The sequence below is a fragment of the Pempheris klunzingeri genome, chromosome 6, assembly GCF_042242105.1.
Source record: "Pempheris klunzingeri isolate RE-2024b chromosome 6, fPemKlu1.hap1, whole genome shotgun sequence".
Classification (NCBI taxonomy): Eukaryota; Metazoa; Chordata; class Actinopteri; order Acropomatiformes; family Pempheridae; genus Pempheris; species Pempheris klunzingeri.
The window spans coordinates 24,688,179-24,706,336 of record NC_092017.1 but is presented as its reverse complement, the minus strand read 5'-3'; the positions used below and the strand labels follow the sequence as shown (position 1 = coordinate 24,706,336).

General features: G+C 41.1%; 1 protein-coding gene and 2 long non-coding RNA genes across 3 annotated transcripts; 1 reads left to right on the top strand and 2 right to left on the bottom strand.

The window, feature by feature from the left end:
- The first annotated feature begins 7,764 nt into the window (after positions 1-7,764).
- LOC139203262 (uncharacterized) lies at positions 7,765-9,912 on the top strand. The gene is made up of 3 exons (XR_011584379.1): positions 7,765-7,829; positions 7,912-8,021; positions 9,219-9,912. It is a non-coding gene; the product is annotated as an uncharacterized lncRNA (long non-coding RNA).
- A 2,035-nt stretch (positions 9,913-11,947) lies between these two features.
- Positions 11,948-12,590, bottom strand: LOC139203277 (uncharacterized). Its single transcript, XR_011584382.1, has 3 exons — positions 12,459-12,590; positions 12,131-12,225; positions 11,948-12,030 (listed from the first exon to the last, which is right to left on the bottom strand). It is a non-coding gene; the product is annotated as an uncharacterized lncRNA (long non-coding RNA).
- An 821-nt stretch (positions 12,591-13,411) lies between these two features.
- On the bottom strand, positions 13,412-17,572 carry LOC139202731 (probable serine/threonine-protein kinase clkA). The gene is made up of 3 exons (XM_070832291.1): positions 17,538-17,572; positions 17,292-17,381; positions 13,412-15,104 (listed from the first exon to the last, which is right to left on the bottom strand). Exons 1-3 carry the CDS (start codon positions 17,570-17,572, stop codon positions 13,412-13,414), a joined length of 1,818 nt encoding a protein of 605 aa, XP_070688392.1.
- Positions 17,573-18,158: the final 586 nt, after the last annotated feature.

Here is an 18,158-nt window from a genome sequence, read left to right as displayed (position 1 = left end):
CGCAAACTTTGTAGGTTTTGTAGCTACTCTAACTTGTAATTTCCTTCTTCCTCACAAGAAAAATCTGAAACTCTCAGTTAGTAAGGAACAGGTATTATCAGGTTTGAGTTTGATCGCATGACGTTGCTGACTGGCAAAGATTTTGTGCCGCTGACTCAGTTTACTGATTCTTAAGCTGCTCAGAGATGTGGTACGACTTTAAACAAACACTTTTCAGTGTGACCCAGACAAACCTGATTAGATAGTGGATCACTGTGTTGTGTATCTGCTACTCATGTTGCTGAAGTCCACAAGCTTACGTAATTTATCAGTGTCCTCCTTTCCTTGACTAGAAAAGACACTAAAGAAGATAATTTTAGGGCTTATGGAGCCTAAAAGCCCCAATTTATTCATAAAATCTGTGTGTTTTATTTTATAATCAATCAATTTGTAACCGTAGGATTACTTTAGGAACAAATATTATGATAGTGTTAAATGATCAATAAAAAGTGACTCAATCAAGTTAGTGATGAAACAGGATACTAAGCATTTGATGAATGCCTTTAGTTTTGTGTTTGTCTTTTCAATCTTATTAATTGATCTTCTGCTTTAACTCTATAGTGTCATGAGGCATCTGAGGCTCCTTTAAACACTTATTTAATGAATTCATTAATTACCAGCAGTTGAAGCAAACAAAAGTTCAAACAACAGGCCAACCAGAGCTGCTTCACAAACCTTTTTACCAATGAGACCTTGACAACAACCCACAGAGCGAATCACATGCCGGGAGCATAACTCCGAGCCAATCAGAGCTTCACACTCTGATGGACGTCAGCTTGAAGTAATGAGAGCTCAGCTGATTAGATGTCTGAAGGGGGGCCACCATCACCTAAGGAATATTTGGAGGTTCAACTGTTTGGGGAGTGGGGGGGACTAGAGAGCAAATATAAGCAGTATCAGGCATGAAAACAATAAAGAAGGACACAAAAACGTTAGGTCAAGAAGAGGAAGAGAAATAAGGCGAAATAAAGGGAAAGAGGAAAGCTAAAGGGCAAAACACAAAAAAGGACAAAGAAAGGAAGTTCTAAAGAGACGTGGAACACAAAAGGAGGGTGAAAAAGTAATAATTACAGGAGATAAAAGGTTTAAAGTGGTATCGGGGAGGATGAGGTTTAGTGAGAGGAAGGTGGCCTTGCTGGCCGTCACAGAAGACATTGAGATGGAGCTGTTCTCCTCGCAGGAGCCCAGAGTGGTGATTTTAACACAGGACAAGGAGGAGAAATGCAGCTTTGACCAGGTGAGTATCCAGTACCACTGCAGCTTGAATGTTAATTTGAAGAAATTAAACCTACAGGACAGAGACATTAAGTAGCAGGCTGTGGTGGTCCTCAGCCTGCTACTTAATGTCTCTGTGTTTAGTGACAACCTTGTGTAATTCACTGACTTAATCAAGTCCACTTAGGCTGTTCTGCAGGTAAGATATGACCACATAACACACCTTAAGTCTGAAGCAATATAAAAAAAACAAGTAATGTCTGCTGTGTGTCACATAACATTCACCATTTTTTCCATTTACACAGAGGGTCATGTGATCTATTAGGAATCTTGTGCTCTCACTTATCTGAGTATTTTACCAGCAGATAGTTTTCAGCTGTTGTTTCTAGAAATAAATGTTGCTGTGAGTTTTTTCAAAATATGAATTTTCAATGCTTTGAGCACCAAGAAACAAAATTCCTCACATGTTTTTTGGACGTCAAAATCTCAATATAAACAACCAAATGGCTGCTCAACAGCAGTGGATCCCAACTTGTGGATTGCAAGACAAATGAAAGGAAAACCGAAGTAGTTATTTCTAAAGGTTTTCTTTTAATCTTAAAACTTGAAAAGCTATGTCCTGTCCAATACAACTCATTCATCAGTCTTCATGCAATAATCAAAACCTGTGCTGCAACCATCTAAAATGCCAAATGTGAACCATCCTGAAGACCCTGTTTGGGATTATTTGTGTGTTCTTGCATAGTAAAGATCTTCTTCCTCCTTTTTCTTGAACCCAGAGACACCTGGAGCATCCTCTGATCCCTGACTGTGAGGAGGAACCAGATCAGACTCCAACCAGGCAGCAGCAGCCTAAAACTAAGCCTCCTGCTCAGGAGGAGGCCAAGAACTGCCCCCCTGTCCCACAATTCCTGGAGGAGATAGAGATAGAGATGGAGGTTAGTGAATATGAGGGATGAAAGTAAGTAAGTAGATAAACTGATGGAGTTGGAGTGTAAAAGAGCATTCCAACATTTCCACTGCTTCCACTTCTAGTTGGAAAATTAAATCTATAGTTGCTCTGCTAAGCAGCTCTTCAGGACTTCTGTGAGCAGCTTTGTTTAGCAGGACGTTTGTGTATTTTGTTTGTATATATATCTATGCATTTTTTCAAGATAACACCAAGTCGCTTTCCAAATTAACTCATTCATTTTCTTTCTTTTCCTTCCCTCCATGCAGGAGTTTCCACCCCTCAGAGTGTCTGAGAGTGATCTGGTGGAGATCAAGTCAGATGATTCGTCCATCATAATGCCGGTGCGTCACCTCCCCTTTATTTTATCATGCCCACTGCAAGTTCCCAGAACCAAAGAGTTTATTTTATCTGAGGATCAGTTTGGTGATGTTATCTTTGTTCCAGGCTGGCACCGTTTGTTTCCTGCTGCATTTACAGTTAACAGACTTGTTGTCCACTTCCTGAATGGTTTTGTACTGGAGAAGAAAACATAGTTTTTCAGTTTGTTGTTAGGATTTCTGTGAAATATGAGAAACTGTGTGAGGACATAGTTGATATGATTTATTAGTGTGTCTAACCTGCCTGTCCCTTTACTTGTGTGATGTCGCGCTGCAGCCGCACCCAAACAAAGTTAGTCGTCTCAGATGGAAGAGACTGACTCCACAGAAGACAGGACTGATGGTCAAAGACGTGGTCTGTCTGCCCAGAGGATACTACCAGGCTCAGCCAGAGAGGTGAGAGAGTGTGTGTCTACTGGAGAGGTGCTATCGAAGTGTGAAATCCTCTGTCCCATCCATCTGTCTTATAAGCGGCTCAGAGGGATGTTCTTACCTGCCTGGACGAGTTAGTGAAAACATTTCCACACAAAATATTCTAACTACCAGACACATCTGCATGAGATCTGGTACGGATATTCATGGCCTCTATTTGATGATTTTGTGACCCTTAAACCTTTTCTCCAGTACCACCATTAGAGTTGTCTGGCAACTAAAGTCCGGTTTTCCCTAAAAATGGTATGAACGTTCATGGTCCTGAGAGGATGAATCCTAATGTTTGCTGTGACCCCTCTATGATCCTCTACGGTGCTACAATTAGCCCAAGTGTTTGAATCTTTCTCCATCACTATCAACAGTATCTAAGGGTCAGAATGTCATTAAATCTACTGAGCGTGTTCATGCACCTCAGAGGATGAATCCTCTCCACACCAGCTGCAGTTGAATAATCCAAAAAATTACATACTACTTTTCTTCCTAACCACTTTGCCACCTTGATTGTCAAGGACCTCTTCAGACTTAGGAAAAGACAGGAGCTAAGAGAACCTTAATGCACCTACACAAGGCTATGTGACATGATCAGTGTGGCTCTGCTGGATGGTACGTCGCTTTAAATTTGGCTGCAGCAAGGAATTGTGGGACGGCATTATCTCCCTTCCTTTCATAAGGGACGGTCCAGTGTACCTTATGCTAAAGGAGATAAGAAAGGAATCACTGAGGGACCTTTCCTTGGCATTTAGAGAATGTAAGCAGCTCTTATCATGGATACTTCCGGGTTATTTGATTCATCAGGAGCCGTCCTCAGAAAAAAAGACTATTCAGCCACAGTCTCTGCCACCAGATATTATATCATTCAATAAGAATATCTCTGTGAATTGAACTTTATGTTCTTCCAGACACACTGTTCCAGGTAGCAAAGAGCGAGCAGCTCTAGTGGCCATGGGGATGACTGCTCGCATCACCATCGACTATGGTTGGTCAGCCAATCAGATGCAAAGTCGGTTGGCGATGCTCTTCAGGGGACGGTTCGTAAAACGGGCAGGACAAAGGTTCTCCTTCACATATCTACAGGTGTGTGTGTGTGTGGTGTATTTATACGACTGTTGGAGCTGGTTTGACTTCAGCATGTGAATATTTTACTGTTTCTTTCTTTGAAGGTCTCAGCATCAAGACTTAGGCTACGAATAAAGATTGAATTTAGGATTCAGTTCATCACAAAGCAAACTTAATGTGACGTCCGATAGAAAATGTTTCTTTGACATTTTGGCACATTTATATCTGACAATCTGTGTGTGTGGTTTCCAGTGTGTGCAGGGCTCCAGGGTGCTGTTTGTCTCAGACACCCCTGCGGAGGGCTGGACAGGGGAGCAGGTTCTCAGGATCTCTGGACATGGTGCTTTGTACATCCTCAGCCACCAGGACTACACACAGGTAAACCACAGCAGCTCCAAGTTTCTCTTTTGTCAAGACTTTGTTGTTGCACTGCTGGTGATGGAGGCTTTTGTCTCTCCAAGTATTTGTTCCCTTTGAAACCTCTATAACTTCATCACAAACTAGAGACATTAGTCATTTTAAATGGTCTGATTCAACTGATTTTGTCAGGGCTCCCAGAGGAGCATCTGCCTGCTTTGGCTCTGCTATTTGATGTTTTTCAGATCCTGCATCATACGTACAGTGTGCGCAGCCACAGATATGGATTCAGTGCTATTGCTATATCGCAAAAAAAGAATATATGAATGTTTGGTTTCACTGTATGCTAATATTGTTTTTTTCATAATAAATTAGACTCATTTGTTGAACCTTTTTACATATTTCTTCTACAGTGCATAAAGTTGAAACACTCTTCTCTCAACAGGGAGAATCGGCAAGTGAGACACCTGTGGTGAACAGGTAAGAAAGCACTTTAAACATTTTAAAATCATAAGATGATTATTAACTGAACTGCCTGGATGAACATGTGTGTGTGTTGTCTTTTATGAGGGAGGAGTTTTGTCTGGGCGCCAGTACAGAGAGCTACCTGGACAAAGACAGTCGGCTGGGAGGACAGACGCAGCCTCATGCTGGCAGCCCCCCAGAGGAGGTGGGTGTACTTCACTCACAGCAGACCAGAATAAGAACGAATACAACAGGCTTTTGGTCAAATCTCACTCTTAAAACAATTTGATTAGTCGAGGAAATTCTATGATTATTGGAGATTTCTTCAGCCTGTCAAACTGGTGTCTGTGGTGCGCAGCTCACGTTCGACCTGGACACCATCCTGAGGCTGTTCAGACAGGACAACATGGATGAAGGTGTAGAAACCCACATCCATGTGAGGAGGAGAGACCTGCTCGACGGCGCTCTGAAGGTGGTGAGGAGGCCGGGCTTCTATTTCAGGGCGACACCCGTCATCTCCTTCAGTGGAGAGGAGGCTGACGGCCACGAGGGACCTCTCAGAGAGTTCTTCAGGTTAAGATTATTTACCTCGTGTTTTACACGAACAACATGTGCTTTTTTTATCGGCGACCTCTCTCATGCTTCTTAACTTGACTGTGAAATCTAAAAAGAGCTGTCAACATTTTCTGTTTTTAGATATTATTGTGGCCATGTGTTTCGAAGCCTGTAGGATTTAAAAATGGTGATTAAAAACAGAATCATATCTTAGCTTGATTCTGTTTTTAGTCTGAGATGCAGTATAAACAAATGTGTTTTTAAAATTGACATTTACTTCATTTTGAGAAATGGCAAAAAAAAATACCTCTTTGTCAATAATGACAAATACTGCATATATTGTAAGGCTATAACAAACCACAACAAAAAAATTCTTACTCAGTTAATGTGTATATTTTTCTTTAAGAATAATCATTTAGTTGATTAAATACCAAAAAATAGATAAACAAGTGCACATCTCTATTTCCCAGTGGTAACATATTTAAAATGCTTGGGTTGCTTAACCAACAGTCCAAAATCTTCTTGCACAGATTGACTTTGCTGGAGCTGCAGGAGAGTTCTGTGTTTGAGGGTCCGCCTGGACGTCTCTTCTTCACCTATGACCTCACAGCTCTCGAAGACAGGAAGTATTACGAAGCAGGCGCTCTGATTGGCTGGTCTCTGGCTCAGGGCGGGCCTGGGCCACGCTGTCTCCACCCTGCGCTGTACCAGGTTGTGTGCATGGGTCTGATATATGAATAAAACAGATTGTGCATTATGCCTAGCAGCTGTGTTGAATTGTATTTGCACACTGAGATTCTCTTTGTCATTGTATCGTGTTTCACTGTTCACAGCTGATGTGTGGCCAGAATCCCTGTTTGGAGGACTTCAGCTGGAGCGACATTGTTGACACTGAAACACAGAGCCGACTGCAACAGGTAACACACACACACACACACACACTTAGAAAACTGTAAAACTTTTTTTTTTTTGTGATCTACACTGTTCCACCGCAGAAGAGAGAAACTAAACACAAATGAATTCATCAAACTGTTTTTTTTCTGTCCAGGAACCTTTTGTTTCATGTCCTTTCTCTCTCCCTTCTCAACATAGCGGACTACCAAATGGGCAAAAATGCCCCCAAAATGTAACCTGTGCATGGACCTGCACACATGTCCACACAAATAACGCTCCTCTGCTCCTCCTGCAGCTGCGTAGCTGTAATGATGTGAAGCTGCTGTCTCCTGGTCTGTGTGACTGGGTGTCGAGCTGTGGGATCCCTGGAATCTATTCAGCCTGTTCTGATGAAATATCATCCATCTACATCCGCATGGTCAAACACTACATCTACCACAGGTGGGACACACACACACACACACACACACACACACACACAGACATTCCCACACTAGTGGAAAGAATTTGTCCAAAATACACATTTAGGTATTTATTTTACTACACTTTTATTTACAGACCTTTGTTTAATTTTTTTAAAGACCCTTTTCTCAAAATTAGTTTTTTTCCTTCCTATTCTGAGTCAGAAATCTCCACTTCAGTAGCACTTACATACATCAAGCTTTTCAGTTTAATTCTTATCTATATTCTGAAGGTTTTTACAGAGGGCTTTGTTCCTATATCATCTATATCTGGATTTATCTGACGTTTTATTCATTTATGGCTGTTGACAGTATTTTCTGATGTAGGGAGTTATCAAAAAAAATTAAATCATACTTTTCCACTGTAAAAACCTTTTGGCTCTAATATGTCAATAAATTGAAACAACCTTTTTCTTTTATCCAAAGTTCAGAGTCCTGTTCATGTCCTTTGCTCGTATTTAATTAGATACTGTCTCATTGTGTATTCAAACCTAAACAGTACAGAAAATGTGTAACAAAAAACTATTTGTTTTAATGTAAGTAAGGAGCTGGGGAGGTGTCGTGGTGATATGTCTTGGCTTCAATACTTGTTGCCCTCTGACCTTCTGTCTGTAGTTCTTTCACTTTTATTTGAATGTGTAATATTGATATATTTATGTATGGAAGTTCTGCATGTCCAGTATTGTATGAACAATCAGGGATGTGTCATTTTTTTTAGTGTCTGATATTATGATATTAAAAAAACCTTGTTAGCCGATGAAACAAACGCTCTGCTGTCTGTCAGGGTGGCCAGTATGATCTCCCAGTTCACCGAGGGGCTGAACAGCTGTGGTGGATTGTGGGATACGATACAGTCCCACTGGCAGGTGTTTGTGCCAGCGATGACGAGCACACAGCGGCAGCCTCTGACCCTGGAAGAGTTCAAACAGCTTTTCACCATCTGCTACAGCCGTCCAGACAGCCAGCTGAGGGTGGCTGAGGAGGAAACGGCTGGACACTGGGACACAGTCCTCACCTTGGTCAGCGGTAAGACGGCAGGGACGGGTGGAAGGTGGTGTTTCAAGGTTTAGTATGATACGTTTTTAACTTATATTTGTCCTTGTGTCAGATGGTCAGGCAGATTTTTCCTTTGAAGACCTCCTTGCCTTCATCACAGGAGCTGATCATCTGCCTCCTCTTGGGTTCCCCAGATTGGTCTCCCTGCATTTCTACTCCCAGGTTGGTATCTCTCACACCTCCTGAAAATAATGCCCTCCTCATGTTACACAGAAACCTCAGCTGAAACTAATACTACTGGGATTCTGCAAGGCTATGAGGCTTTTCACAGGATGGCAAACTATATCCCTTGAAACAGCCACCAGGAGCTTGTGATGATACTTCAGTCAGATGTAGTGGTAAAACATAGCTTTATAAGCACTTACGCAAATACTTAACCCTGCATTAACTCAATTATTGAGGGAAATATGAGGTTCTTTAACAGCTGAATGCTTCCCTGTATTCACAGGTAGTACGCAGTGGGTCATTCTCAACAAAACCAACTGTTTGTTACGGCTGGTCCATTGTTTCCTTTTGCTTTTTAACAATTACTCATGGCCTCATTATACTGAATAGTACAATTCAGGTAAAATGGCTACATTACAACTATGGTTTATTTGCCAACTTCTCTTTGTTAAACCTATTTTGAGGGACATCTTTTTACAGTTTGGTTCATTATAACCGTAACCCTAAACCTTAAGCTGGCCACTGGTAAATTATTGTATGCTAGAAACTGGTAAATTACAAACATGTCCGTCCTCACCGGTCGAGTATTAACTAAAACTAGCAGTAGTTCAGAGCTCTGTCAGACTGCAATGTGTCTTCTTATTGATGTAATGAAAGACTAAGTAGTAGGCAAGTGAATACCTACTTCAGGCATTTAATCATTACTAAATATTTAATGATGAGTGTGAATTACCTTTTGAATTTATAGTATTTAAGTAATTTACTGAAAATCATCTGCAAATGTACATTTTTTGGGGGGGCTGAGCAAAGTTGTTCACTTATTCAGATTCAAGTCAGAAACATCAGATTGCTTTAATTGGATTTGTTAAATTCAGACAAAAAAATCCAAGATTAAAAATTCAAATTTAATTTTTTTGTGTCTATTTTACATTTTAGTCCAAATTTTGTGAATGCAGCTTTTGAAATTGCAAAACTGGCGAATTCAAACCATTTAGATTTAGATAGATGATTTTCAAAGTGAAATATTCTTACTGGTATAAATTCAGTGGTATTTAAGCATTAAGTATTTGTTTGTGGTTGAATTATGTATTCATTTGCTTGTGAGACTAAAATCATTTTATTTGCATGATTTCTTCTGTCTTGAGATAAACTTTCATGTCACATGCCCCTCCCTGCCTTGAACCCATTTTCCAGGATGCAGGCACGTCAGCTGGGCGTCTGCCCCACGCCTCCACCTGCGCTCTGAGGCTCTTCCTGCCGAGGGCAGCGACGGGGGCTGCGGACCTGTTGGCGCTGTTGAGCAGAGCCGTGCACGAGGCCCTGGGCTTCACACGTTTCCAGACAGAAGGAGATGGAGAGCACAGCTGCATAGAGGCGATGAGACGCTTGTGAAGTGGACACCCTCCTGAGGATTTCTGCAGGATATGAAAGAGAAAGATGCCCCACAGCTGAGGGTTCAGGCTGCTGCTCCGTGAGCAGCTTGTTGCATTTGTCAATATAACTAGTGTGACCTGATGAGGGAGCCTAGACTACTGTTTGTATTCTGTACAGCGTTGAGTCAGGTGTATAATAGCAGCTGTGCACATGCTGTACTTTCTTTCATTTCATGGGAACAATAATGTGTTTTAGAAGAACTTACGGGAATGGTACCTGTGATTGTGTTGTACATCAGATATAATGAACTGTGTTCACATGCTGTACTGGGTGGTTGACGCAGATTCAGGAAAGTGAATTTAAAACATGTTAAATATGTAACTGTTGTGGATTAAATCCATGTTTTGTTTTAATATTTTACTAGTTAATCCAAAATACTGTAGATGCAGCTTCCAAAGCTTCTCCACCATGCATACATCAGTTTAAATACTTATTTAATTTCACATAATGATGTTTAAAAGATTGTTACACTGAGGAAATGTTTTACACAATTAATAGCGAAATATTCAATTGATATTATCCTTTTTTGTATTTTCTCATATTCTTTTAATGCATATTTTGACAATTAATATACATATAATTATATTTGCATTCAAATTAAATATTGAATAAAGTTTTTTTTGTCAAAGGATTTATTAAAGAACACACAAAGAAAGGCACTTCAAACAGACATGTCTTTTGATTCATCTTTCTAAATAACATCAAATGACCTGCCTGCCAATCTCCTGTCGTACATCTAGTGTGAAATCAGTGTCAGAAATTATAAATGGTTATATATCCTCATGTGTTTATGTATTTGTGTAGGATTTAGTGGCATCTAGCAGTGAGATTACAGATCACAACCATCTGAATCCCCGTCGGCTCACTGCTTCATTTTCATGTGTGTAAAAGAAGCTTCGGTGGCCGAAGGATTCACGCTCCTTGGCTTTTTCTCGTGCTGAATAATAAGCACAATCCTCCATTTCTCACAACACAAAATTATATCCAATTTCTGTCTTCTTCATTTTCCAACCGGTGCATTTGCCACCAAATTCGAGCTGCCACTTCAATGTGAAAATGCAAAAGGCCCTTGTTTGTCCACTCTGTAGGAATATGGTAACACAACATGGCGGACTTTGTGAAAGAGGACCTACTTCCTAAAGAAAACACAATGACTCTTCGCTTCACAGTTTTCCATTTTTGCTAATGGATCCCCCTGAATCCTACAGATTGCAACATGATTGAAAAAACATGAAAATTATTGTGATAACTAATAAGTGAGAAAAAAAATACAAAAACAAAAAATAGCAGAAGAACAAATGTAGCTTTAGTGCAAAAATAATTTGGAGAAAAAAAAAATCAGAGAATCTTAAATGAACATACTGGCCTATGTTCAAAGTCACAAATGGCTTATCCTGCTTAAATGCCTCTCATTTTTATACATTTTGATATATTCCACACCTCAAACTCAATACCTGGAGGCACAAGTTTGCCAAATGGACAAGAAACTCAAACACATGGCAAATAGCCAAACCCACACAAAACCGAGCACAAACATCCACACTTAATTAATCATTAATGTTTGCATCAAGCCCTTTAAAAAAGTTAACCTGCACACAGAAAGTCTTAGACTTCCTCTTCTGTGCTTCGATCAAAGTTTTTATAGCACAGCACCTCACACACATTAAACAAACAGCGCTTTCATGTTCTGGTTTTCTAACACAATCTACTTAATAAATCAAGTTTAATAAATCAAGTCTTCAGGGCTCAAGACAAAACAGATTCACATTCAGTAGACATCACTCTCAGTGATACTTGTCAATATTGATTTCAATGATTCAAGGTACAATGGTCACACTCTTGATATGAGGCACTCACCAAGGTCATCACTGCCTGTGTTTTATGTGTTCTCATTTATGAATAATAGAAGGGAGGAGAGAGCAAAGAACATAGTTTTCTAGTTTCCTGGTTACGAGGCCTGTCAGCATGGAAGCTGCTCCTCCAGTTACAAAGCTTGGGAATAATTGACACAGCATAAAAAACCTCTTTGACAGTTCAGATTGCTTTTTTTGAGCTTCCCATTGTACTGTGCAAATAATTTGACACTTGAGCCAAATACATTATTCACATTATTGAGAAATACAGCCAGTAGTACGGTACTGAGGTATTGTTTGGGGATTATAGAGAGAAAAAATAGGTTTTAATGTCGATGTTGAGTTTTTTTATTTGCTGAAATGAAGATGAAAAGGACGGAGCCTGAAATATAAGCCCATGTGTTTGATCAATGCATTTTCTTGCATGGGGAGTGCAATCCAGGTATTTCTGGGTAGTAACTGGTTGTAGCTCACCTGGGCACATTGGAGTCCAGTGATAATTAATGTGAAAAATCTCTCACCAGATATGATCAAACAGTTGAGGTTTACTGTCCCTTCATGTTGTGATAAAACAATACCACCAGCACAACCTTGAATTGCTGTCTTTATATATCCATTTATACGTCCATATGAAGCTTTTATGGGGCAACTCTAGCCCTCTGAATGTTTGTCACGTCGACTGTGTGGGCTGTTCCATTCAGGAGCTGCTCTCTAAAAAACTAAATGGAGAGGAAACACAGAGAACGCACATCAGGAGATCAATCTCATTTCCTTCACACACCGTATCTAGAGAGCTTTCACACATTCTGTTTTACATACCTGTTTTACAAATTCAATGATGGTTCCATTGCTGATCTCTCCATTGGAAATCATCTTCATCTCTATATGTAACAGTGATTCCAAGCCTGTAGGAACTAAAAGAAAACATTACATAGATCAGTAAAAAAGACTAGTGCAAAATTTAAGATTTGTAAATTTCAATGTTAGGAGAACTCTTGGTTAATTCTACATGTCATTGAACATACAGTTATTACACTTCCATTAACTACCCAGTGGGATGTAAAGAATGTGACATTATATCTTACTTCAACATATTAACCATATAACCATGAGAGTGCAAGAAAAAGGAAAAATAAAAGTCACATACCTGGGGTTGTTGTTTCTCCCGTAGTTGAGATAATTGGGGTTGTCGTAGTTGTTGGGGTTGTTAGTGGTGTAGTTCTCACAAATGGAGTTGTTGAGGGTGTGGCAATTGAAGTTGTGATGGTAGATGTGGGTGTAGTTGTTCTTAGGGGTGTAATTACAGCAGTAGTTGTGGTAGTTGCAGGGGTAGTTGTGGTTGTTGGGGGTGTAGTTGTGGTTGTTGGGGGTGTAGTTGTGGTTGTTGGAGGTATAGTTGTGGTAGTTGCAGGGGTAGTTGTGGTTGTTGGGGGTGTAGTTGTGGTAGTTGCAGGGGTAGTTGTGGTTGTTGGGGGTGTAGTTGTGGTAGTTGCAGGAGTAGTTGTGGTAGTTGCAGGGGTAGTTGTGGTTGTAGGGGGTGTAGTTGTGGTAGTTGCAGGAGTAGTTGTGGTAGTTGCAGGGGTAGTTGTGGTTGTTGGGGGTGTAGTTGTGGTAGTTGCAGGGGTAGTGGTGGTAGTTGCAGGGGTAGTTGTGGCTGTTGGGGGTGTAGTTGTGGTAGTTGCAGGGGTAGTTGTGGTTGTAGGGGGTGTAGTTGTGGTAGTTGCAGGAGTAGTTGTGGTAGTTGCAGGGGTAGTTGTGGTTGTTGGGGGTGTAGTTGTGGTAGTTGCAGGGGTAGTGGTGGTAGTTGCAGGGGTAGTTGTGGCTGTTGGGGGTGTAGTTGTGGTAGTTGCAGGGGTAGTTGTGGTTGTTGGGGGTGTAGTTGTGGTAGTTGCAGGGGTAGTGGTGGTAGTTGCAGGGGTAGTTGCGGTTGTTGGGGGTGTAGTTGTGGTAGTTGCAGGAGTAGTTGTGGTAGTTGCAGGGGTAGTTGTGGTTGTTGGAGGTGTAGTTGAGGTAGTTGCAGGGATGGTTGTGGTTGTTGGTGGTGTAGCTGTGGTAGTTGCAGGGGTAGTTGTGGTTGTTGGGGGTGTAGTTGTGGTAGTTTCAGGGGTAGTTGTTGGGGCTGTAGTTGTGCGCGTAGTTGTGGTTGATGGTGGTGTAATTGTGGTAGTTACAGGAGTAGTTGGGGTTGTTGCAGGGGTGGTTGTGGTAGTTACAGGAGTAGATGTAGTTGGAGAGGTGGTTGTCAAGGGCACAGTTGTGATAACTTGAGGTATTGGGGTTGTTGTTGTTGTGATGGTAGATGTGGGTGTGGTTGTTGTGCTGAGGGGTGAAGTTGTTGTAGTTACAGGAGTGGTTGTAGTAGTTGCAGGAGTGGTTGTTGTAGTTGCAGGAGTGGTTGTTGTAGTTGCAGGTGTAGTTGTGGTTGTTGATAGTGTAGTTGTGGTAGTTGCAGGAGTAGTTGTGGTAGGTGCAGGGGTAGTTGTGGTTGATGTGGTAGTTGCAGGAATAGTTGTTGTAGGTGCAGGGGTGGCTGTGGTTGTTGGTGGTGTAGTTGTGGTAGTTGCAGGAGTAGTTGTGGTAGGTGCAGGGGTAGTTGTGGTTGTTGGTGGTGTAGGTGCAGGAATAGTTGTTGTAGGTGCAGGGGTGGCTGTGGTTGTTGGTGGTGTAGTTGTGGTAGTTGCAGGAGTACTTGTGGCAGGTGCAGGGGTGGCTGTGGTTGTTGGTGGTGTAGTTGTGGTAGTTGCAGGAGTAGTTGTGGTAGGTGCAGGGGTAGTTGTGGTTGATGTGGTAGTTGCAGGAGTAGTTGTGGTAGGTGCAGGGGTGGCTGTGGTTGTTGGTGGTGTAGTTGTGGTAGTTGCAGCGGTAGCTATGGTTGTTGTTGCAGAAATTGCAGGGGTCGTTGTGGTTGTTGGTGGTGTAGTTATGGTAGTTGTGGTTGTTGGGGGTGTACCTATGGTAGTTGCTGGGGTAGTTGTGGTTGTTGGGAGTGTAGTTATTGTAGCTCCAGTGGTAGTTGTGGTTGTTGGGAGTGTAGTTGTGGTAGTTCCAGGGATAGTTGTGGTTGTTGGGGGTGTAGTTATTGTAGTTGCAGGGGTCGATGTTGTCCTTGGAGTTGTCGTGCTGCTTGGGAGTGTTGTAGCGGTAGTCATGGTTGTGGTGCTGGGGGATGTTGTAGTTCCAGGCGTAGTTGTGGTGCCGGGGGGTGTTGTAGTTCCAGGCGTAGTCGTGGTGCCGGGGGGTGTTGTAGTTCCAGGCGTAGTTGTGGTGCCGGGGGGTGTTGTAGATCCAGGCGTAGTCGTGGTGCCGGGGGGTGTTGTAGTTCCAGGCGTAGTCGTGGTGCCGGGGGGGATTGTAGTTCCAGGCGTAGTTGTGGTGCCGGGGGGTGTTGTAGTTCCAGGCGTAGTCGTGGTGCCGGGGGGTGTTGTAGATCCAGGCGTAGTCGTGGTGCCGGGGGGTGTTGTAGTTCCAGGCGTAGTCGTGGTGCCGGGGGGGATTGTAGTTCCAGGCGTAGTCGTGGTGCCGGGGGGTGTTGTAGTTCCAGGCGTAGTCGTGGTGCCGGGGGGTGTTGTAGTTCCAGGCGTAGTCGTGGTGCCGGGGGGGATTGTAGTTCCAGGCGTAGTCGTGGTGCCGGGGGGTGTTGTAGTTCCAGGCGTAGTCGTGGTGCTTGAAGCTGTTACAGGAGTCGTGGTGCTTGAAGCTGTTACAGGAGTCGTGGTGCTTGAAGCTGTTACAGGAGTCGTGGTGCTTGAAGCTGTTACAGGAGTCGTGGTGCTTGTCCCAAGTGTTGTTGATACTTTGATAATATTAATATAAAAGAAGTTCAGTAAAACAACCAAATCAAAATACCTCAATAGTTCCAGATCTTTCACCATGTTTATCTAAGGATGTTCACCAAGGTGTTAAAACAATGGGATCTATTGTATGTTTATACACCTGTCAACAGACATCTGTCATCTGTCATCAAGCTATTTTGACAAGAATTGTTCTGGGAGCACTCTGAAAGGATCACAGTGACTCTAACACCTTAACTTGTGCAGCGACTATCAGGCCAAACTTCCCCTGTGTAAGTGTAATTATTTACATCCAACAATACTGATTTTAAAACAAACTTAACGCAGAGGAAGTTAGAGCTTGACAGACGATGACGACAGTGTGAATTCAATATGAGTTTTGGTATTAATCACAATCATATATAATGTTTTACAATATGAAATCTTCCAACAACATTATTAAACCAGTACTGTTATAAAGTACAATGATATCTTTTTTGTTTCGTTTCTTCAAAAGTAAGACAGTGACACTTCTGTCGTCCACCAGCCAGGAAGTGGGAGACAGACCGTCAGTCGTCAGAGACCAATATTTTGGGTTGGAGTCTAAAATGGTTTATGCAGGTTTAACTGTTAAATGTTAATATCCTGTCCATGTCACTTGAGAGATTTGAAAATTGACTATGTTATGTATAGTCATAAAGTAATTATTAATAAACTAATAACGTATTTACTAAATTACTTACTTAATCACTGTGTAAGGTAAAACCAGAGTAACACATTAAAAAATCCATTACCAATATCAAAAGAATGCGTAGAAATATCAGTACTGGCATTATGTCAAAGACGTCTTTGTACTGTGTTGCAGAGATATTTGCTGAACTTGAACATACTAATTAGAAAAGGAAATTAAATTTAAAAAAAAATAAACTGGCCATGGAGTCTTACAGCCTTGGACTGCACACAATTCAACAACAAAATGAATTCAAATAATTAACATCAAGGTTTAAGCCATAGCTGGCTGAAAAGCTCTGAGACCCTTCGCCTTGGAATAAATTGCAGCTGATTTGTGTTGCTATAATCAGATAGATTATCAAACTTATAGAAAATTCAGAAAGTTCTTTGCTGGAAGGACTGTGTGATGTATTTTTTATCATAATATGTGGCTTTTTAAACATGCCGACAGCTACATTCACAGTTTATTCTGCTCAGTCAGCTCTGGGCTGATGAGCACGCCTGTGTCGGCCCTGATGGCACCCGCAGCGCCTCTCCCTCAGTGTCACTCCTCACTCCTCACTCCTCACTCCTCTAGCTCACTGGTAGCCCAGTAACATGCACACTGCAGCTAAAACATGAGCGGTGCCTCATATTATTAGGACAGGTCTTCATAGCAACTGCAAACAAAACTAACTGTCCTCAACTTGCAAGCTATCGTCTGTCACTTTCTGTTTCGTGAACATGCTTTAAAAACTATGTTAAAGAGCTATTTGCAATCTCCACCATAACAGAAAAAATAAAACACTGAGTAGATTTTCTAAATCTGAGCAGGAATGCCGTTCCCTCCCGACTTTTACTCTTGGGATGGCGTTCTGGCTCTGGTTTATTGTTCTCCGCTGCTCTTGTTCTTGTCATCTTGGAAATCAAATTTAATTACATAATATTATTTCTATTGAGACTAACAGTGATAGATGTGTGCTTATTCATGATTAATCATTGTATTACATTTCATAATAACACATAAACACATTTTCAGTCTAATGTTTGTGTTATCTTATTTGCACATGTGTAATTGCACACTTTTCTTTGCACTACTCATTTCGCGCACAATTATATTTCTATTATATTAATTTTTTTCACGTGCTGCCTTCTAAACTGCCTTTCTATTTATTTTTATCTTTTAACTATTCATACTTAAATTGGGGCATTCATTGCGGTCAACAATGAAAGAATTTCATGTACATGGAAACCTGTTTCTTTACTGACTTACTTTCAATTGAATCTTGCAGTCATTTACATTGTTGAAAAGTTTATCTAATTAGACTACAATTAATAGTTAATTACAGATGAATAGCTGGCATACCACTGAAGCCTGCAGTTCTGTTTGGATTTTAACATTACTACTGTCTTCAGACTACTCTGATATAATCTTAGAGTATCAGAAAGAAGTGACATACAAACAATGAAAGCCATAAAAATATCACTTGAATAGTTACCTTGTCCAGAGGATGCATGTATATATCCAAGCAGAAATATCCAAAAGAGGTGTTTTCTTTCCATGATGACTGCTATCAGGCCATTTGTCACTGCTCCAGGCACAGAAGAGTATTTTGGCTATGATTTCACATTATGTTCAGCTTGGGAATTACTCCTCCCTCAGCTATTGAGGAAGTGACAAGGCATTTATGACAGGGGCTGTTCTCATATAACCTGAAAAACCAGCTAATTAATCTGTCACTTACTCTGTTTCCAAAATACAGGACACTACAAACAGCATTACGTAGTTAATCCAGCTCTTGGAGAGTAATTGGCAGTTAGTTTAACCTTTACTAAGTCATGATTGGTGAGGTTGGATAGTCTTAACACATTTGGGTCTTTGTTTGAATGTTTTGGGGTTTTTTTTATCAGTGAAACTACTTTTTTCTCAAAGATGTCGACGATGACCCTTCACATTCTAGTCATGATTGGAAATGCATATCTATTTCAATACTTACAATTTATTAGTGAGTCTTTAAGACAGACTGTGTTTGATTATAACACAGATAGAATATTATTTTTTGTTGTTAATGTGGAATAACATATTTTTTTATCCTGTATGAAAACAATTTTATAGGAGTTTTCCTCAGAACTGTGTAGAAAGCCTGGTATGGCCGTGCCTTTTGACCTTAAATTATTAAAATAATCTAGATATGGTAAATTAACCTTTTCTGTATCTGGCTGGTCAGAGAATGTCCAAGAAGGAGTTGGTCAGTGGTAGAACAACTAAGTACTGTAAAGGTGAAAGACTACTGGCCAGACTCAAATACTAAAAGCAGATAGCCCACCAGTTTGCTGGCGACATAACTGATGTGCAGGACTCCTCT

What these genes read in the sequence shown, in the direction of transcription:
- LOC139202731 (XM_070832291.1), bottom strand. Translation starts at nt 17,572, where the DNA reads ATGCTGTTTGTAGTGTCCTGTATTTTGGAAACAGA. An exon ending in TCCTGTATTTTGGAAACAGA is followed by an intron (nt 17,382 to 17,537) that starts GTAAGTGACAGA and finishes TGCCTGGAGCAG; the next exon opens with TGACAAATGGCCTGATAGCA. An exon ending in ACATGCATCCTCTGGACAAG is followed by an intron (nt 15,105 to 17,291) that starts GTAACTATTCAA and finishes ATATTATCAAAG; the next exon opens with TATCAACAACACTTGGGACA.